The sequence below is a fragment of the Argiope bruennichi genome, chromosome 8, assembly GCF_947563725.1.
Source record: "Argiope bruennichi chromosome 8, qqArgBrue1.1, whole genome shotgun sequence".
Lineage (NCBI taxonomy): Eukaryota > Metazoa > Arthropoda > Arachnida > Araneae > Araneidae > Argiope > Argiope bruennichi.
Window position 1 is genome coordinate 20,523,893 of NC_079158.1, and position 23,323 is coordinate 20,547,215.

At 26.8% G+C, this 23,323-nt stretch overlaps 1 protein-coding gene across 1 annotated transcript in view; it reads left to right on the top strand.

Moving 5' to 3' along the window:
* Positions 1–2,156: 2,156 nt before the first annotated feature.
* LOC129981569 (uncharacterized) overlaps positions 2,157–23,323 on the top strand; it is a 31,713-nt gene continuing 10,546 nt past the window's right edge. Inside the window, exons 1-3 of the mRNA XM_056092465.1 lie at positions 2,157–2,214; positions 4,809–4,939; positions 22,943–23,084. Of these exons, the coding sequence (XP_055948440.1) occupies positions 4,817–4,939; positions 22,943–23,084 (265 nt within the window). The 5' untranslated portion in view covers positions 2,157–2,214; positions 4,809–4,816. The remainder of the gene's footprint in view (positions 2,215–4,808; positions 4,940–22,942; positions 23,085–23,323) is intronic.

Below are 23,323 nucleotides of genomic sequence, written 5' to 3' on the forward strand. Positions count from 1 at the left end.
GCTGTAAAACAGCTGGACTAATAAGGCACGTCCATCTACGAGCGAATTCTTGTAGAATGACTTGAATTCTCGCAACCTTTCCTGTACCCTCAATATCGTGTTACAAAGTACTCGTATATGCAATTTACATAAAGAAATCTTCGATCGCAGTGTCAGAATTTTCCCTATCGGCGTTTTTTGGTACTATTTTTTTTTTTTTTTTTTTGACAAATTGAAACCACCACCTATTTCAATTTGTCAAAAAAAAAAAAAATGGTGGCCAAATTTTGTTATATTTTGTCCAGGACGTAACACGCTACAGGACTCCGAACACCTCCTGTTATTTCTCCATCACCCTGTATATAATTTTCTACTAAAAAATGAGAGAGCTCATTTTTGAATTCAGATAAATCGAACAAAGAAAATCAATAACTTTTGAAATTAGAAGTTCATTAAAAGAAATTAGAAGTTCGTTTTTCAAAAATTTTATTATTGTGATTAATTTCTTATTTTCCGCCATTTTGAATTTTAAATAAAAATTCAAATTTTAATTTATAAAAAAATCAGTTTTTGTGTATTTTTATAGTTACTTTGATTATATTTTAATTTTAAAAATTGTAATGGCGTCATAATTAAAATATCAAACAGTAACATCAAATTCTATATTTTGCCAAATATGATTTCTTCGTAATTTTATTACTTTAAATTGCTAAAAAATGCGAGTACACGAATTTTACAATGAAACTTTCTATAATTTTAATTTAGAACACAGACATATGATAGTTTTATTTTATCTTTTTTCATTTAATGCATTTTTCTCAGGAATTTGTGACTAATTTTCTATGAAACTACCTGAATGTTTTACTTCTGTACTTAAATATGTAATAATATAATATATTTAAGTACAAGTACTAAATAGTAAAGTTATCAATCCTACATTAAGTTGAGACGCTTTCTAATCTTATGAAATTAGTTTAAAAATATACTCAACTATAACATTTCATAAAATTAAAATTATTTCCTATTTAAGAAACATTGCAGATGTTTTGAACTGATGTATTTGCGACTTCTTTGAAAAATATTTAATTAAAATAAGGAGAACTGATAAAATTCAAACAAATATTACTAAATAGAAATGAGAATTGAAGTATGAATTTAGTTGTGTTTGTTCTGTGAATGCTTACTGTCTGTAAGACAATGATTGATAAGAAGCATTATGGACAATTGTTTCGAAGATTTTTAATGTGCAATCAGTATTTATCGTTGCTTAATCTTATCTTATAGTCTTTATCATGCAAAGAATTTTCCATGATCTCTTAAAACTTTTTTACGAAATATTTCAGATGTAGATGATTTTTTTCGTAAGCACAAATCATCATTATTACGCATTTATTTAAAGTCGACTAAGGTAAGCTTGTTTTAATTAACTTCTCTACCGGGTAATTAACCTTTATTTAATTCGTTCGTATTGACATATTTCGTCATACCCAGTTAACGGGTTAATAATGATATTGCAATAAAATTAAAAGAGCATTGAAAAATTGGTGAAAAGTCAAAGACAATTATCTGCCTTCGTTTCGTTTAATTATGCCTATTTTAATTTCATTTCATTCACCTTTGATGAATTAAATACTCTGATAATGAAGCAGATGCAAACATCATTACGTTGATTTTATATTTAAATATGTTATTTCTTTTTTTTTCATTTTGTTCTTTTGTGTTTAAATATTTTCATGAAATCCATTCTATTTACACTGAACGCGGCAGGATGTGTGATACCTTGTTACCAAGATCATTCCTGAGAACTCATCCAACATAACGAATCGATATCAAAGAAATTATCAATGTCTTAAATAAGGATTAAAACGATTAGAAAATAAATAAACTAAGCTGATTAGTTTATTGTTTTATAATATTAGGTTGTCCTATAAGTTTCTTTCCTATTTCTATGAAATGAATACACAATATTTACTGTTTAAAATATTATTTATTTTGTTATATAAGAACCCTTTTGCTCTATTACCTTCTTGCATCTCTCTTGAAGCCTCATTATGTCTTTTTTCCAAAATTGCAGTGTTTTGGAGAAGAAATAATCCTCGAGGTGTGCTTTTATTTCGTTGATGGATTTAAAACACTTATCGCGAAGAGAATTTTTGAAGGACAGAAAGAAGTAATAATCAGAGGGAGCGAAATCTGGAGAGTATACATGTGGCTGTGAAACATCGCAATCAAACTGTAAGAGCTTTTCTCTTACGACTAATTCAATATGTGATCTCGCGTTGACATGATGACGAACAACCACTCTTCGGTTAATTAATTCTGGCCGGGGTTTTTTTTTTCTGTGGCAGTTTTTAATTGATCCAGTGGATGACAGTGTTTCGTAGAATTTATTGCATCACCTTTTAAAAATCACGCCTTTCCAATCCTACCAAATGGACAAAAGAGTCTTTGGGTTTCCTTGGGATGTAGTAAAGCTCTGGTACGACTGAAACCGATGACATAGACGGCTAATAGATAAGTCTACATGTTTGCACAAGCAGAGCCAGATAAGGCCATTCACAGAGCGATGAGAAAGAAACTTTTGGGACAACCTCATAGATATCATGTTTTATAAATATCAAAATCGCTATAAAATATTGATTTTTTTTTCACACTGCAAAAAAGAAACGCAGCATATTTCACAAAATTGTTATTTAAATATTTAAATTTCATACTGACAAAAGATATTTTGCTGATATCTGCTTTACTGTTACTCCTTTGAGAAAAGCTCTAAAAATGCTAAACAAAAAAAAATTAATTTTGAAGTCATTGTTATGGTATTATAGAAAAAAAAGTACATTGAAATGCACATAAGTTATCTATATTTAAAAAATTGTGTACTCGTCCTTCCTGTATGCAGGTTTGTTTTTATATTGAAAGAATTTACATACTGAAACTATATGTACAAGCAAATTTGATATAATATTTTGTACCATTCTTTTCACGTACTTTTATTTAAATAACTTGTTCTGTGTTTCTAAAAACGGAAATTTGTATTCGAATTATGTACATATTTTCAATGTGCTGAATTTGTATAACTGTGCATTTTTCTTGAAAACATTGTCTACTTAGTTTCGTTTCGAGTGAAGCTAAAATGAGATACTTGTTAGAACTCCAAAGATGGAAAATGGTGTGAACCCGTTTGGTTAGAGGATCGGTAACCACAGTGGCACAGCTGTTGGGGGTATCAATAAGAACCGTGTCGAAAGTCATCACATCATCCAACGTTCATATAGAACTAACTATGAAAGAAAAACAAAACTCACTGCGAAAGGCAGATGTACATTAAAGAGGATTGTGACTATGAAAAGGAAGACCACGGCAACAAAAATTATAGCTGAGCAAAATGATCATCTTCAGATCCCAGTGTAGACCTATACAGTTCGAAGAGGATTGCATAAACAAAATATTTGGGGCACAGCTGCGATTACAAAACTGCCTGTGACAGATGTAAGTCGAAAACGGCGAGTACAGTGATTGAAGGACCATGAAACCTGGATTACATATCAATTCAAACATGCCTTGTTTTCTGATGAATCTAAATTTCTCCCTATTCCCTATCATAAGACGGGTTTAAGTGTGGCAAACCCTTGTAGATGTCTACAACTGCCTTCTTCTTGCAGTTAAGTGTGGGGGGGGGCATAAAAGTTTGGGACCTCATCTCATAGTTTAGATTAAGTTCCCTTGTCACCTTACATGGAAGGTCACTAGAAATACCTTTGTCACTCTTTTGCCGATTCCCTACATTCTACAGCACAGACATTGTTTCTGTCTGATGGAGATAATTTCCAGAGTCGAACTGCTAAATCATAGTTTCGGGCACATGAAGACTCTGTTACCTAACTTCCGTGGCCTGCTCGATCTCCAAACTTAATATCATCAGCCCCTGTGGTCTATTTTCGGAAGAAAGAGTGAGATCCCGTTGTTCTCCTCTTGCACGTCTCCTGGAATTAGAGCAATTTCTGCATCCCACTTACCATCATACAGAACCAGTATATGCCCATTTCAAGGTTGGATCTGCCAAAGGTGATCCAACACCATATTATGTGCAAAAAATTTCTTTTTATATGAGTTTTTCATTATTTTGGACAATCCATGTAATTTAGAAATAATTATTAACCTACGATTTTTTATCCATATTTACTAGATAGAACTCTACCAAAAAAAAATTTCAGTGAAATCCTACGCCGCATGTAATTTAAAGTGAGAAAAGTGGTAGATTTTACCCTTATTTTAATTATTAGAGCTCTGATCAATCGGAAAGAGATAAGTAGAAACCGGACAAGAAAATCGTAATACCGGAACGATAGGAACAAAATAGTAAAGCGGACACAAATAATATGATTAAGAGGTGTTTTTTAAAACTTATGGAAAATACTAAATGCCTTCGATTCAAGCCATTATATTTAAACAATGGTTTTAAAAAACATTTTAAACAGTTCTCAAGACACGATTGATTTTCATTTTTTGAGAATAATAGAAATAATAAAATTCCTGAACTTTCCAAAATTTAAACAGAAAATTTATATTAACTTGATAAATATTCCAATTTTTTTTTATTCATAAAAGGATTTGTCGCTTACATCGTATATATATAACTACAGCTATTGCAAGAGCATTATTTTATGTAATACTTAGGTTTAGATTTTAGAATGTTATTTGCTATATAAGGATATTTCACATTCTTTAAATGCAATTTTATTTAAGATCTACTGAACTATTTCTATTTTTTTTAATAACGGGAAAGGAAATTATGTATACATCATGCATGTCTGATCTGTATTCCGCAGGTAAGACGATGCAACCTGAAACGTTCGATTTATGCATCATCGGCGCTGGCATGTATGGATCTGCCGCTGCCAGGCATGCTTCGTCTAATTCAGGAGTGAAAGTCTGCTTAATCGGGCCCAGTGAACCTAGGGTGAGTTCTGTTATATATACATAGTAATGAATGAAAAAAAGAACATATTTTTTGTTGAAATATTGTTTGCTATGTTAAAGCAAATGATCATGCTAATCCAGGAATAAATGCTATACCTTTTGGTGCTTACTGCAGAATTACTTCTGTAAATTGCTTAAGAGTTATAATCTCTAGCTCAATAAATGAAGTGGATTGTATTCGTTTTTAAACGGTTTGTTGATAAGCGCAACGAAGATATATCAAATTATGATTTTTAATGCAAACTAAATTATTAAAGGTATTTTAAAATTCCTCAATTAAACACGCCTTTGCTTAATAGAAGGTAAATATGAACATTGATCCCAAATAAGAAGGTTTTATCTTCTGCTTAGTAGAAAAGGATTTATTCCGTGCTCCAGCTCCTGACGAAAACCAGCCTGAACCCTTCAGTCTGAACTGAGGGTTTTTCTCTCGTTTGCAATCCCAGGGTGATTGACGCTGAAGTGAGCTTAAACAAGAGTAATGTGTTGTTATTGTTTTAACAGATACCAATAATTATTGCATTTTATATAACCCTCTTGTCTCGAGTAGTGCAGAAATTTAGTCTGACTTAATTCCATATTCTGCGGATATGGAATTAAGTTAGGTTTAAAAGTAGTATATATATGCGTGTTCTGGCGCACCTTAAGAGCCATCAATAATTTTAAAATAACATCAAAATTTAGAGCAAAAATAGTGTAAAAAGGCCATAATTAGCACACCTTAAAATCCATCAATAATTTTAAAATAACATCAAAATTTAGAGCAAAAATAGTGTAAAAAGGGCATAATTAGCACACCTTAAAAATCCATCAAATAACCTCAAAATTTAGAGCAAAAATAACATTAACAAATAACATCAATAATTTAAAGTATCAAGTCAAAATTTAGAGCAAAAATAGTGCAAAAAGGTCATAATAAAATAACATCAATAATTTAAAATATCAAGCCAAAACTTGGAAAAAGTTAACAAATTAACCGAAAGGCTATCGTCTTAAAATCAATATAAATTCATGCGTTGTTCACATTATTATACACATTAAAAGAAATAAAAATATAAGAATAAAAATATAAAAATAAAAGGTTTCACTATTCAATTTTCTTGATATAGCAATCATCATATTTACCATCAACCTTACCTCTATAAACAAAAATATATGAGCCTTCATTAATTATATCAATTGCTTCATCAGATATATTAGATTTATGTTTAGGGAGAAAATATTCTTTTTCTTGCCCTTCAACTTGTAATTTTGCAATAACTATATATCCATATTTAGCAGATTGAATTTTTTTCAAAGATAATAGAGTGTATTCACCATTCTTTAAATCTTTTAATCTATATGTTACAAGTGGCTTAAGTCTATTGAAAGCTTCCATTTATTTAGAAAAAAATTTTACAAGTTGAATGACTTCCATCTTATGAATCGATTATTTCTTCAATTGAGTTGATTAATTGTGTGTTTGAATCGATATTTTCCAATGCATTAGATATTTTATTTGTATATGAATTAATTATTTCTTTGACATATTTCGTTATTAATTCATGCAAGTCAGATCTTAAATATTTTGAATTTAGTTTCATAAGTTCTTGTGTAAGTTGTTCTAGATCCTCCATTTATTTCCTTTAAGAATCTATCGTCTTATAATGACCCAATGCTAAAGTGTGAATTCCATCTTCTAAAATATATCTTTTATCATCTTTTGCTGATAAAGCTATTTTATTTATTTGAATTGAATACAGCTCATGTTTCATACTTCGAATTAAATTCTGTGTTCTATATTGATGAATTTTATCAAATAAACATTTTTTATAATCATCAAATGATATTCTATTTTTAACTACAGATTTTTTAACTCCTTTCGATTTTTTAATTTCACATTTTTCTAGTCTGATTGCATACATTTTACTTCTTAAACCTACAAATTCTTCCATAATAACACCACTATTTTCATCTTTCATTTTACCCAATATTTTTTTATTACATCTCGGCATATTATATAGATTATTTTCTTGATAATCAGAAGTATCAAAATAATCAATCATAGATTTCATATCTTCATAAAAATCATCTGTTTTAATATCATATATGAAACTATCTGTATCCATATATAATAATTTAATATTATTCTTATATCTTGGCTTCATTACATTATAATGGAAATCATACATTAAATATTTAGACAAATCTAATATACTCATTCCAACATAGATTGGTTTATTAAAAAGTATTTTTGTCTTTTTCATATGAACAGCAACCAAATTTTCATCAAAAATAGTTCGACTTTTAAAATGAGGTTTGGCAATTAATTTTTTAACTTGATCATAATTACAACATAATCTTATATCTATTCGTTTTCTTATGTTTTCCATGGTTTTTCCAAATACTGAGTTATTCATCAATTTATAAAAATCTTTCTCAAAATCATTAGTTGCTCGTTTTCTCATTTCAGTGTTTAAATCTATATATTTTTTCAACCAATTCGATTGTTTGAATTTCAATATTCTATGTACTTTTATAATTTTTAAACCCATTTTCAAATACTGTTTTAAACTTCTATAATGAACTACATATTTCTCTTTATCGTATAAAGTTGTTAATAACTTACCTTGTTTATATTTTTTTTCAGGACATAATGGTAAATCTGTATGATAATCATGTAATTCTTTTGGATATTCTAAATCAACTTCCAATATATATCCTTTTTCTGAATCATCAGGACATTTAAGAATATTTTGTATTGCATTTGTATTTATCCATTTAAATCCTCCATAAGGTAAATATTGACTCATTGCCCATCCATATAAGTTATTAGCATCTAAATACATTAAAAAATTGGATTCTTTGCTTTCATCATAATTTTTCATATATTTATTATTTGCTTTCCCATATCTATTACAACATTGCGAAACTCCACCTCTTAATCCTTTTTCTAACATAAGAATCATATCATAATCATCTAATAAATCTAATTTAATTTTTGTCATTTTTAACATTGCATCCCAAGATAAACCAGGAGCAGTAAAATACCAATCTGGATCTAATTTATAAGTTTTTAAACAAACATCTCTAAAATTTTCAAATACATCTGTTAAAATTAATACATCTGTTTTAACATATAAATCTGTATATTCACCCAAATTTTTTATATTAAATGCTTTCCAAACACGTTGAGCATGTTGATATTCTTCATCAGTTATATGACATTCATTCAATTTATTATAAAATTTATCTTTTGGAGGTAATTTTGTTTCTTCATATTTATCTTTAGAATCCATATAATCATACGGATATACACCTTTTCTTGTTATGAGATCTAATTTGTCATCAGGAAAATGTAATGATGTCTCTCTAAATTTCGATTTTAAATAATTAATATATTTCATTTCTCTTATTTTTGACGGATATTTACTCAACTCATTTTCAGGCATCTTTCTCAAGTTTTTTGATAATTCATCTAAACTGGATGACATAAATTTAAATGAATCAATAAATCTCAATTTCATTCCTCCTATTTTTTTGCTGAAAGATATATATTTTTCTTCAGTATTAGGTATAGCATCTATTTTTGATTTATCAAATCCGAGCTCTTTTATAAATAAATGAGAATCATAACCTGTTAAATTATGGATTTTTACTGGAATAAATTTTGGAATTTTATAATTTAAATTACAAATATTATGAGCTGGACCTCTATATTTTCCGGTTAAATGACAGTGATCAATTACTTTTTTTTCCCCATCAACAGGAGAATCCTTTAAGATTTCATTTTCACATATATGACAAATATTAGTTCTTTTGTAATGATTTTTATCGAAATCTATCATTGATTTAAGACTTTCATATTTTTCAGTTTTCTCTTTTATAAAAATTTCAATTTCGAGAGTATCCTCTTTTAACATAGATATAAACTTTTTTATTGCATCAGGTCCTCTATAATGAATAGGAGGTTTAAAATATTCATTTTCATATTTGATATAATAGCAAAAATTATCAGATTCATGTTTCTGATATTTCATAGTATACGATTTAGTTTGATCTGGTTCACTTGTATCCATTTTATGTAAAAGACACTCAAAATCTGCGTATATAGTAAATGGATTTCTCATTTTATGATTATATTTTTTAAATCGAATAACTTTACCTTTTTCTGGCATATTAATTGTGACAGCTTCTTTCTTTTTACAGTATTCTTCATGCATTTTTAATTTTTCCTCAGAATAAAAATGATTTAAACATCTATCACATAAAAATATTCGATGATTATCAGTAATTTGGGATCCGACCAATTTATTTATATCTTTAATCCAACAATAATGATCATTTTGCTCATCTTTCATATAAAACAAGTTTACATGATTTTGTAATTTATTGTTAGTTATTCTAAGTGGATAAATCGAACTGTCATAACTGTAAACATTTACAGATATATTATTTTGTTTTTCAAATTTTTTAATATTATCTAATGAAACAGGGAAATCAATTCCTTTAAAATTCAATTCATCTTTAAATTGTTCATATTTTGACACTCTTTGAGGATCTTTTTTTACAGGATGAATCGCTGATAATATAGACCACATAAAACATTTATTATCTTTATTTTTAACATTTATTATAGCTTTTTTAGATTTAATTTCATCAGGTAAATCAATATAACTTGATCCACTCAAAGGTTGATATTTATTTATTCTCAATTCCAAAAATCTAATTTCTTCAAGACTCCAACCAGAGCCTTTTGCTATAAATTCATCAGATTCATTAATTAATTTGTCAATAACATTATCATAAAAAGTATGTAAATCATTAGAATTTAATATAATTTGATTCTCAGTTTTGAATGAAAATTCCTGAATTTCATCATCTAACCTATACAAACAAAACAATTTTAAATTGACTTTTATTCCATTAAATTCATTCAAAATTTGTCTTATTTTATCAATTACAATTTTTCTTTTCTCTTGTAAAAACTCTAAGGGGATTATAATATTATTATAATTATTAATTCTATAAGATCTTAATCTAGATTCAAAAGCAGTGTCATATTCTATAATTTCTCCATCTTTTATTTTTGATAATGCTTTTAGATGTTTTCGACTTGATATGTGATTACTTAAATGTGCTATGTTATAATATTCACCACAAATCATACATTTTCTCTTCTTTTTTGATTTTTTATTCATTAAGTCTTTTTTTATATGCTCCTCTATATCTTCGATTTTGTAATATTTGCCACATATATGACATTTTCTATCTTCTTCCACTGTAAATAACTTATCAAGATTAAACTGGCCTTCAATTTCACCTTTATCAAAATCATATAAATTTTTTACGAAAGAATCAAATATTTTTTTAGCTGAAAAGCTATCTCTTTTAATCTTATCACGCTTTTCTGGTTTTTTGTCTCTTTTACATTTATTCAAATAATCAGTAACATCCAAGTTTAATAAATCTACCAAAACCGGTTTATATTCACCTGTTTCTTTAATGTATTTCCTTAATAATCTAATCAATTCATCTTTCTTACAACCTCTAGGTTGTTTAATCTTTAATTGTTTTACAGCTTTTCTAAGTTCACCGATAGTCTTTGACTTAAACTGCACCTCCATTTATTAGGAAACATTTTTTAAAGGACTTTGCGCTAGACGACTAATATGATATCTTGAACTTTCATGTCTTTTTTTATGACCCATAGAGTATTGTTTACCACATTCACAATCATATTTTGTATAATTATATACAGATTTACATGTTTTACATATATTATCTCGATTAAATTTACCATAATTACGATGTTTATAGAAATCATCTAATGGTTTTACAATTCGACAGTATGTACAAGTTCTTAGCACTTCCATTTATTACGACACATTTTTATTAAGGCTTTTCATAAAATCATTCCAGATCTTTAAAGTGTGTGGTATATTGCATAATTCGCAAATTCTAAAAATTTTAAAAACAATTCATCCGCTTCGTTAGTAAAATTTAAATTAAAATAACACATTTCCTTATTTTTTATTTGTTTAACTACTTTCAAATAATTCAGAAGAAATATCTTCTTCCAAGTCTTTTAAAAAATTAGTATTCATTTACGTGGAATTTTTTGAACCTATCAGATATTAAAAAGAAATAATATAAAATTTTAAAAGATGAAGCCACTAAACAGTGTTACATTCATTGCACTCTTATCAAAGACGAATATTTTTCAAAAGCTTTTGACGAACCTTGTAAAAGTCCTTCAAAGTCTTGAAGGACGCCTTTTTTCATTCATATTTACGTAACTTCCTGGTTTCTTATCATCGCTTCGAGAAGCTTCTCTGATGCTATATATTATCTCCAATTCCATAACTAATTTTATTTCCTCCGATTTTTTCTAATAATTTAAATCTTTTCGGATTATTTCCTTTCTTTTAATTTTATAGTCTTATAGTCATTGTCTTTTTTATTATATTTAACCAATTCAGATTCATAATACGTTCCTTTAATTTCTTCATCATTTAAATCTTTAATTTTATATGTTATTGGGTCAGTTTTTAATATTTTTGAGATTAGAAATATTTCTTCAGTAAATGTAGGATCATAACCTCGTGTAAAAGTTTCTTTATATTTAGATATTCTAACTTTATCACCTACTTGAAATTTCGGTTTTCTAATCACTTTTTGTTGGTATAAATTCTTATAAACTAATGATTCGTTTTCTTCTTTACTTGCTTCTATAGGTGTCATTTTTATAGATCTGTGGTAAGAATTGTTATAATTTTTTAGTAATTTCGGTAATACATTTATATACGTTTTAGTATTGTTAGCTGCTAAATATTTTCTTATTTTAGTATTAATAGTGCGATTAAACCGTTCAACTATAGAGCATTTAATTTCAACATTTTCTGTTGTAAACCAATGAATATTATTATCTTTGAATAACTTTTGAGTATGTTTATTAATAAATTCAGTTCCTTTATCTGTTTGAAGATTTTCAGGAATTCTGCCTTTAAAAACCTTTTTAAATGCTTCAGTAACTTCTTCTCCTGTTTTTCTTTTAATTGGTATAGCCCAAGCATATTTGCTAAAAATATCAATGACAGTTAATAAATAATTAGTTCCATCATTGTATTTACTAAATTTTTTTATGAATAATAAATCTGCTTGCCATTGATCATCAATATGAGAAACATATACTCTTCTTCTTTTAAATTTTCTTATAACAGGTTTATATCTAGTATAAACATCTTGAGAATGTAAAAAATCTGCAATTTCTTTTTGTTTTATCCCTGTTTTTCTTTTTATCTCGTTAATTCCACAATAACCAGTTTCTGGATTATAATATGTTTTTTCAAGGACTTTTAAGGCTTTTAAGGCTTTTTCTCCTTTCCTAGATTGCTCCCTAGACTGAAGGGCTAGCGCCCTAAAAAACGACACTTTTTAGATCCACATTGTATACAAATTCCTTTTAATATTGGTCTATTATTTTTAGTAACAGTTTCTTTCATATCTTTAGTTTCTGTTTCCTTTTTACATTTTACACAATATATCATGAAAACGCCTCCCATTCCAAACCTTTTTTTAGTTTTAATAATAGGTTTTACAATTGCTCTTTCAATTCTTTCTCTAATAGTTGGCTTTTCAATATCATCCAATTCTTTCAACATATTTGAATCACATACTTCATTTCTTACTTTTGTATCTTTATTTTTTAAATAACAAACATCATGATTATAAGCAGCTTTATCAACTCTATTAATCGGTTTACTCAAATCTTTATATGATAAATCTGGATTTAATCTATGTTTTCCCCATAATAATTGAGTTCCAGGACCAGTAAAATTATGACCTGGTAAATGCAATTCGAATGGTAAATTATTTATAGCTGAATTTATAAATCCTTTTCCATATTTAACTGATTCCGGATTACTTATTAGTTTGAATAAACCTGAACCTAATTGTTCACATTTTTGACAATATCCTTTAAATTTTCCATTTTTTGATATTTTTTCAATAACAAATTTTTTACAGCTGCAAGGTGTCTTTTTCTTATCACAAACCATTTATTAAGGATAAAAAATCATACGTTATTAACATATTTATATCCATTCAATTGAGTCTTTTTTACATATTTTTCGACAGGAAAATAGTTTAAACTATTAATAAAATCTTGTTCTCTTTGATATATTTCTTCTTCAGAAATTGCTTTAGCTTTCCATAAATTTAACAATTGTTTATAAAATCTATAACATTGCTTATATTCTTCTTTTCTTTCTAAAATATTTAACGATTTTTCAATAATTTCAACAATTCCAGCACTTAAACTTAATGCTGCTAAAGGAATAAAAACAAATGCTGATAAGCCTGTTCCACTTAAAATAAACTTACTGACAGATAAAGAAATGCTTATCTTGTGAAAGTAATTATAGCTCTTTCTGTAAATAAAGATCCGTTTTTCTAAATATTCGTCCATTTAATATAGTCAAAATTTTGTCTGTATCTCATTTTTGGATTCACTAAATCTAGCATAAAGAAATCATATGGTTTTTGAATGCACTTATTATATAATTGTTTAAATTCTTCTGTGTTTAATTTACCATCTATTTCTCTAATAATTTGTTTCATTTCTCTTGGTTGAAGATTGAAAAAAATGAAATAATTACAGTTTTTTCTAATATTGATTGGTGTAGAATAATAAGATTGTGATAAATAAATAATTGATGCATTTTTTTTCCTTCCTCTTATGAATAAATCTTCTATACATTTTTGATTTTTTTCTGTAACGCAATCATCAAATATAACCAAGTTTTTAATAGCAGGATCTAAATCATCCACTGTAATAAATTCATTCAAATCAGATGAAAATAAGACTTCTTTCTTTTTGAATTTGTTGTACAATTTTAATAACCTTTCCCTTTTTTTATGATTTTTAATATTGCTAATAATATCTTCTTTTTGAAGATCTTGAAACAATGTATAATTTTCTTGCAATTTAGAATATTTAGGTTCAAATAAATCTTTAGCACATACGTATAAAGCATCAAAATCTAAATAATCATAGATTAAATTCAATAATAAATTCGTTTTTCCTGAACCAGATGCTCCTGTAATTAATAAACGAAATGGATGTTTTGGTATATATGGATTTTGGTTTTCATCTGTAAATTCTTCTTCTTCACTATAATTTTTGATTTTTATCATTTATTATAGTTGAAAAATATTCTTTTGCTCGTTGCAAATATTCTTTTGCTCGTTGCAAATATTCTTTTGCTCGTTGCAAATATTCTTTTGCTCGTTGCAAATCTTAAGTTTTTCAACAATAATAAATGAATGAAAAAGACTTGAATGAAAAAGACTTGAAAGATTTAAAACGTATCATAAAATTAGAAGAAGAAAAAAGAAGAATAAATGAAGAAGCTTTAAACCGACAGGTTATCACCTTAAAGGTATCGAATAAAAAGATTACCCCTTTAAAGAAAAGTTCAGAAATAAGAGATTTATTACATATAAATAAATTAGATGAAGAAAAAAGAAGAATAAATGAAGAAAAATTAGAAGAAGAAATTGGAATACAAAAATCTTTAAAGAAAAAATATAAGCCTATTTTAGAAGAATTTCAGAAACAAGAAATAAATACGAAAGAGCAAATACGAGCTATACAAAATATTGTAAGTGATTTTTCAATCATTCCACAGCATGAATCATCCAAAATTCCTTTAGAAATTGAGCCTGATTATTCGTCAGATATTACAAATATGTTTGAGAGAGCTGACGATATATTTAAGATGCATTTTAATAAAGATTTAGATACATCTTTTATTAAAAATGAAGGTTTTGAATTACCGTCAGAATTAGTAAATAAAAGTGCAGATGAACTGAATACAATAATAAAAAAAGCAAAAGATAGACGAGATGAATATAAACGAGCAAAAGGAAATGCGTCTAAACATAGGAAAACAGATCAAATACAAGATGCAGATAAAAAGATGAATAATATGAAAAAATACATAAAAGCACTGAGTCTTATAAACTTAGGTAAAGATTATATTGGAGAAGGTTTAGAAGATAAAAAGATGCTTTTAGATAAATTAACAGATAAAATTTGTCAATTTAAAAGTGATATTCCTGCAAAAATATATAATCAAGTTGTTATATTAATAGATAGATTACATAAAGAAGGATTTATGACTAATGATCAAGTAATACGATATTATCATAAATTTCTCTTATAATAAATGAGTTATATTAAAAAGAAAGTCTTTTTAAGTGATGGGCAGAAAGATAAATTAAAATCGGCTTATAGAAAAAATGAGGAAATTACCTTACAAATCGATAAATCTAAATCACCGAATTATGAATTGTATTTAACAAAAACAAATATTAATCGAATTAATGAAGGTAAAAGAATTACAATCAGTAAAGCTCAATTGAATAAAAATGGGGGATTTTTACAATTTCTTATTCCTCTTTTAACTGGTGCAGCAACAGGATTAGGAGCCTGGGGCACTAAAAAAGTATTAGATAAAGTAACAGGCTCTGGTAATCCTAGACTGAAGGGCTGGCACCCTAAAAAAAAAAATCGAAAACCAAAGAATGGAAAGGGAGTATATCTACCAAGGGAATATCCGATGCAATGATTAATGAAAATATGATAAAAGAGAAAGGATTTCGAGGAGTTTTTACAATAGATACATTACCCAAAATAATGAGAAAATTAGAAAATGGGATAATTAATTTTGATATTTCAACTGGATCTGGAACTCATTGGGTCTGTTATTATAATGATCCTAAATATAAATTTGTTGAATATTTTGATTCTTTTGGTGAATATGAATATGAAGGGATCAAATTCAAAGAAGGTGATATTCCTAAAAATATTGTAAATTATCTTAAAACATCTAAGAAAGAAATCAGATATAATTCTAGTTTTTTACAACAACCTACTTCTGTAAAATGTGGTTTATTTTGCATGAAATACATAACTGAAAGAAATAAAGGAAAATCACCTGTTGAAGTTTTATATTCATTTACTCAAGAACCAAGTGCTTATAATGAGAAATTAGTCGACTTTCGACTATAATAAATGAGTCGTTTAAAATTGACATCAGATAATTATGAAAAATCTGAAGACTTTACAGTTGAATATTCGCCTCCTTTGAAGATTAAAAAGTTAGCTTTAGAGTCGTTTTCTATTAAAAAGACTTGGCATAACATAAGTGAAAAATTTAATAATAATAAGTTTAAATTGATTGAAGGAAACAATGAAAGGATCATTAAAATTCCAAATGGTAGTTATACTGTTAAAAGTTTAAATCGTTATATGATTGAACTATTCGGAATAGATTCACCCATTAAATTTGGTATTATTGAAGAAAGAGAATTAATTTCTGTTAATTTGAAGAAAAATTTTAAAATGGATTTAACAGAAGGAAATCTTCATCAATTATTAGGTTTTAAATCTAAAATATTAGATCAGGAAAATCAATTTGGTGAATATATTGCAGATATTACACATGGAATCGATAATATTTATATTCATTGTGACATCGTAAAAGGTTCATTAATTAATAATTGTGATTCAGATGTTATTCATTCATTCGTTAGTAAAATTCCTCATGGTGGTAATATAACTAAAGATTTTAATAATTGGATATTTTCAGCTGTGGAAAAGAAGAATATATATAGAATAAGAATGAGAATTACTAATCAAAATAATGAACTAATAGATTTGAATAAAGGAAGAGTTGAATATAATTTTGTAGCTGTATATGATGAAGAAGAGGGAAATTATTTAAAGAAAATTTACAATTTGATGCATGAAAGGTTATCCACTTAGATAAACCCTTAAAGATGATAGTCTTTTCATCCTATAATAAATGAATAAACATAGATTATATCGTAGAAGTAAAAGAGATAGCTTTTCATCTAAAAGAGAAAAAATTCAAGGAAAAGGATTTTTTAAAGATTTGTTTCTAGCAGCTATTAAAGGAGTGAAACCAGTATTAGAAGATAAAACAAAGAAAATTTTTCATGATAAAGTAGAAGAAATTTTATCGAAGAATAAAATTGGAGGAGGCTTTAAAAAGTATTCCAAGTGACCTTTACACTTTTTATCCTTAATAAATGGAAAAGATTTATGATTTGACAGATACTCATTATTTTCAAAATAATGATCTCGAACAATTTGAATATCAGGAAAAAGAATGTGAAAATCCAAGTAATGCTTATGATGAAAATGCAACGTATAAGTTTAGTATTAGAGGTGAAAATGATAATATATTTTATTCAGGAGCCTATATTCATCTGGAAATGAAAATTACTGATAAAAATGATTTAAATATTGGAAATAGAAAAGCAACTTTTGAGAATGGAGGAGGTTTTTTTAAGGGTAAAAAACTGCAAATTGGCTCAACTACACTCGAATCGATTAATGAAAATTGTTCAATTCTAGATCAAGTTTTAAGACATATTCATTTTACAAGTGATTATTCAAAATCTGAAGCTCAAAATATGTTTTTTTACTCAGATACCGCAGATACGAATGATATAAATAAATTTAAATATGAGGGAGCATTAACAGATACAACTAAAATAACTGAATTTTTTAATAAGTTAAAAATAAATGAGAATTATAACAAAGGCTTTGATAAAAGGTATTATTTCACAAAAAATAGTAAAACCGTTAATATATGGATTCCTTTGAAATATATATTCGATTTCTTTAATGAATACAGAAAAGTATTGACTGGATTTCATGTTAGAATGGAATTTACGAGAAATACTAATAAGGATATGATTATTACAGATGATGCAAACCCTGATTTTAAAGTAAAAGTTGAGAAAATATCATTATTTTTACCTTATGTAAAGTTTAGAAATGCCGCAAATTTGAAATTTACAGAATTGAAAGTTTTAAATTCATATATAGATATATATTGGGATCATTATAGAATAGAAAAATCTGGTACAAACTTAAATGTAAAATATGGATCATATAAACTTTCAACTGAATGGGATGAAGTCTCAGCATTTTATGCAATTCCCCAATATTATGATAGAAATGAAGATTATACTAAAAATAATCTAATATTTGATAATTTAGGGATAGTTGAATATTGGGTTACTGTAAATGGACAAGATTATCCTGAATATCATTATAAAGTAAATTTTTCGGATAAAAATTATAATAATGCATATACAGCTCTTTTAAAAGAAGGATATAATGCTAATAATACAGAAACAGGTTGCATGATTGGATATAAAGATTTTGGAGAATTATATCCATTTCTCTGTATAGATTTATCTGCTCATAAGAATCTTACTTCTGTATCTTCCAGAGAATTAATATTTCATTGGAAATTAGAAAATAATACCCAAAAAGAATATATATTTTATTTTATTTTGAAGGAAAGGAATAAATGTTACTTAAATATGTATGAGAATAATTTTACGTTTAGTATAAAAGATCATTCAGAGTGATAGTCGCTTTTCATCCTATAATAAATGGCTGCTTATTATCCACTTTTTGATGATGAAATGAAAGAAGGGCCAATTGGACCCTCAGGAATTGGTTTTAAGTTAACAGATTATGGTGATTATGATATGGAAAAGAAAAAATTAAAAAATGTAGATGAACCTGTTGATATAAGTGATGCAGCGACTAAATCTTATGTTGATTTGAATCAAATATCACTAAAAGAAGATATTGTAGAATTGCAAAAAAGAAGTTTAATTCATTCAGAACATGGTGATTTTGATGCTAAAGGTAAAATTATCGGAAATGTGAAAGATCCTATAAAAAACTTGAATGCTGTCAATAAGCAATATTTCGAAAAAAATGCTTTAACTTTAAGTCAAAAGAATACTGTTCCACCTGAAGAATTTTATGATTTGAAAGGTATTTCTTTAAAAAATCTTTCTAATCCTCAAGATAAAAACGATGCAGTTACTAAACAATACGTTGATAAAAAAACAAAAATAAATGATAAAAAAACTGACAATATGTTAACTAGAGACCATGATGGATTATATGTTCCTAAAACATCAACATTTTTAGCAACTAATAAAGAACAACAGATAGAATTTCACCATGAGGGTACTTTGATTGAATTTAATGTTTTCAGTTCTACTTTATTAACTAATGAACTGCAACTTACAACTGATATGTTGATGAAAATTACACTCTTTTTAAAAACTGATAGATTTGTAAATAATTATCATTATTTGTTATATATCCAACTCAATGATAATATAATATACAGTGATGATCTTAGTAAAATGGTTGTCCTGTTTGCTTATGGTAAACGTGATGATAAATTATCATTAAGTATACAACTTAAATTTTCTACAGAAGATATGATATTTTATGTAAAACCTTACCTTTATATCGAGAAATTAGCTGAAATTGATTTATAATTTTTTTCTAAATAAATGAGTTCATCTACCTATTTTAAAGACGATAGTCTTTCCGACTATAAAAAACCAATATTAGCAGAAAATCAAAAATTAAGTGAAGATTTTATTCGAGAATTTCAACATAAAGTAGATTTGGAATGGTTTTATATATCCAAATATCGAAAATTAAGTGAAGATTTTATTAGAGAATTTAAAGATAAAGTAGATTGGAAGTGTATATCCCGAAATCAAAAAATAAGTGAAGATTTTATTAGAGAATTTCAAGATAAAGTTAATTGGGACTATATATCAGAATATCAAGAATTAAGTGAAGATTTCATTAGAGAATTTAAAGATTTAGTAGATTGGTATTATATATCCGTAAAACAAAAATTAAGTGAAGATTTTATAAGAGAATTTCAAGATCAAGTATATTGGTATGATATATCAGCTTATCGAAAATTAAGTGAAGATTTTATTAGAGAATTTAAAGATAAAGTAGATTGGAAGTGTATATCCCGAAATCAAAAAATAAGTGAAGATTTTATAAGAGAATTTCAAGATAAAGTAGATTGGTATTATATATCAGAATATCAAGAATTAAGTGAAGATTTCATTAGAGAATTTCAAGATAAACTTGATTTTTTATTTTAGATTTCGACTTATAAAATTTTTCTAAATAAATGAGTTCATCTAACTATTTTAAAGACGATAGTCTTTCCGACTATAAAAAACCAATAAAACAAAAATTAAGTGAAGATTTTATAAGAGAATTTCAAGATAAATTTAATTGGAAACTTATATCAGAATATCAAAAATTAAGTGAAGATTTTATAAGAGAATTTCAAGATAAAGTTAATTGGAAACTTATATCAGAATATCAAAAATTAAGTGAAGATTTTATAAGAGAATTTCAAGATAAAGTTAATTGGAAACTTATATCAGAATATCAAAAATTAAGTGAAGATTTTATAAGAATATTTCAAGATAAAGTAGATTGGTATTATATATCCCGAAAACTAGAATTAAGTGAAGATTTCATCCTATAATAAATGAGTGAAAAAGTCAATTGGGATGAAGTTTCAAAAGAACGTGGTATGCCTGAAAGTTTGATTAGAAAATTAAAAGATGAAGTGAAATGGGATTTAATTTCTAGATATCAAACATTATCAGAAAATTTCATTTTAGAGTTCAAAGATAAAGTTGATTGGAAAAATATATCAGCTTATCAAAAATTATCAGAAAAATTTATAAGTGAAAATGAACATTTAGTTGAATGGGATATCATATCGAAATTTCAAAAATTAACAGAAAAATTTATTTTAATGCATGATCATAAAGTACACTGGCCTGCAATTTCACAATATCAAACTTTAAGTGATAAATTTATTTTTGAAAATGTTGGAAAACTAGATATGGATTTAGTTTCTCAGTATCAAGATGAAATGAGTATGAATATAATCGAAAAACTAGAAACAACTGTTAATTGGAATAAAATTTATTCATATCAGAAAAATTTAACCTCTGAATTTATAATGAAACATGTTGAAAAAATAACAGATTGTAGAGTTATGAGAAATCTGAAACTTTCAGATGAAGAATTTAATAAACTTTATAGAAGGATGAAATTATGGTATATAGCAAGAACGTGTTTGAATAAATAATAATTCTTTTTTTAATCTTTATAAATGGGTGGTAAGCAAACAAAGATATTAACAGGTAGTTGTACTAGTGATCGAATAAACGTTAGTTTTACAGAAACTTTTAGAATTCATCCTGTAATAACTGTAACACCTATTTGTAAATATGGTGAACCTTTTATTGTTAAAATAACAGAAGTAGATCGATATGGTTTTAGATTTCAATGTATAAAATTAAACGGCGAACCTTTAACAGAACATAAAGATTTTTTTCAATGGGGTGCGTGCAGTATTTATGAATAATTTTTTCTTTTTTTATATTTTTATTCTTATATTTTTATTCTTATATTTTTATTTCTTTTAATGTGTATAATAATGTGAACAACGCATGAATTTATATTGATTTTAAGACGATAGCCTTTCGGTTTTGGCTTGATATTTTAAATTATTGATGTTATTTTATTATGACCTTTTTGCACTATTTTTGCTCTAAATTTTGACTTGATACTTTAAATTATTGATGTTATTTGTTAATGTTATTTTTGCTCTAAATTTTGAGGTTATTTGATGGATTTTTAAGGTGTGCTAATTATGCCCTTTTTACACTATTTTTGCTCTAAATTTTGACTTGATACTTTAAATTATTGATGTTATTTTGGTGTGCTAATTATGACCTTTTTACACTATTTTTGCTCTAAATTTTGAGGTTATTTTAAAATTATTGATGGCTCTTAAGGTGTGCTAATTATGGCCTTTTTACACTATTTTTGCTCTAAATTTTGATGTTATTTTAAAATTATTGATGGCTCTTAAGGTGCGCCAGAACACGCATATATATACTACTTTTAAAATACTATATTATTTAAAGTAAATATTTATTTAAAAGCTTTGGAACTGCCGTCGCACCAATCCGGCTTCTACCTTACTCATTGGAGAACTTCAGGCACTCGTTACTCAGATTGATGATATTAATGAGTATTTTAAGTAATTTTTTTTCCTATTTTGTCGGGATTAGTTTCCCTTTCTAACCCCAGATAGCAGCGCATTCCCGTTGTCTTGAAAATTATGCAGAAAATATTTCTTGCTTACTGGACAGTCAAAGAAAGGAGACGTACATGTGGCGTGTGAGCAATCAGTAGCTCACGAGGAAAAGCAGAGCAAATTTATTTAACGATCACGCGGAAACCCAGCGAGTTTCTTGTGAAATTAGTAGTTTATGAAGAAAATAATTTTTATTATATTTAAGAAATATTCGTAACCATGATATGGAATTGCTTATCGAAAATTGTATAAAAATAAAGTATGGCTCGATGTGGATAAATGGATGACTAGTCAAGAAAACCGTTTCATTACTTTTCTTGCGTGAAATCTTCTATTTTTTGCAAACAGGAGAACAGAGTATGTGCTCATAAACAGTGCAAAAATACATCGACAATAAATATCTGAAGTAATTCTTCGATTGTTATGATCAAGGTAAAAATTTTCTGGAACAAACAGAAGCTCTCAAAATATAAGATTATATGGAATGGAAGTGAAACTACAATGATTTTTTAAAATGTATAATTAAAATCTTTATATCGATTAAAATTTAAGCGGATAAAATACATTAAAAATCAAAGATTGACCCAATCAGAGATTGATTTTTACTCTCTTATTGTAAACTGATATAAATTATTTTCATTTCAATACTTTATTTGTCAAATTTAAATTTATAATATCATATACATAAAAAAAGATTTTTATTAGTTAATATTGTTTTTAGAATATCCTTTTAATGAAATGATAGAAAATTGACTTTTATCTTTCTTGCTTATAAAAATGGATAAAAAAATACATTTTTATTTTTAAATTATTTAGTGCGGGAATGACATAATTTGTAAAATATAGAAACACCTTATATTTCTATTAATATCAACTAGCGTAGATGAGTGCAATGGTTATTAGCTCATTTGTATCGAAAACTACTTTGATAGGAAGATGAGATGGAAACACGAGAAATTCTGAGTTCTCACTACGACGAAGGAAGAATTGTTCACATAGCGTACGCAAGTCCCGTAATGCAGGTGCTGGTACGCCACACAATAAAGAGATTCCGAGAAATCGAGAAATTATCGGGTGAGCAATTTTGTTTATTATATCATTTGTTATGACATTTTTAAACTACCATCTTAAAACATATTGCACTGAATCATAAGTCATTAAAAGCATTTTGCACATTTTCCAATAATATGTACATATAATAAAGCAAACTCACAGAGAGATAAAATGCTTTTTAAAACTTCACCGAAAAAACCAGCATTAAATTAAAATTGTAATTCCCATTTATTGATTTCTCCTTTTTTTACTGCCTTCTT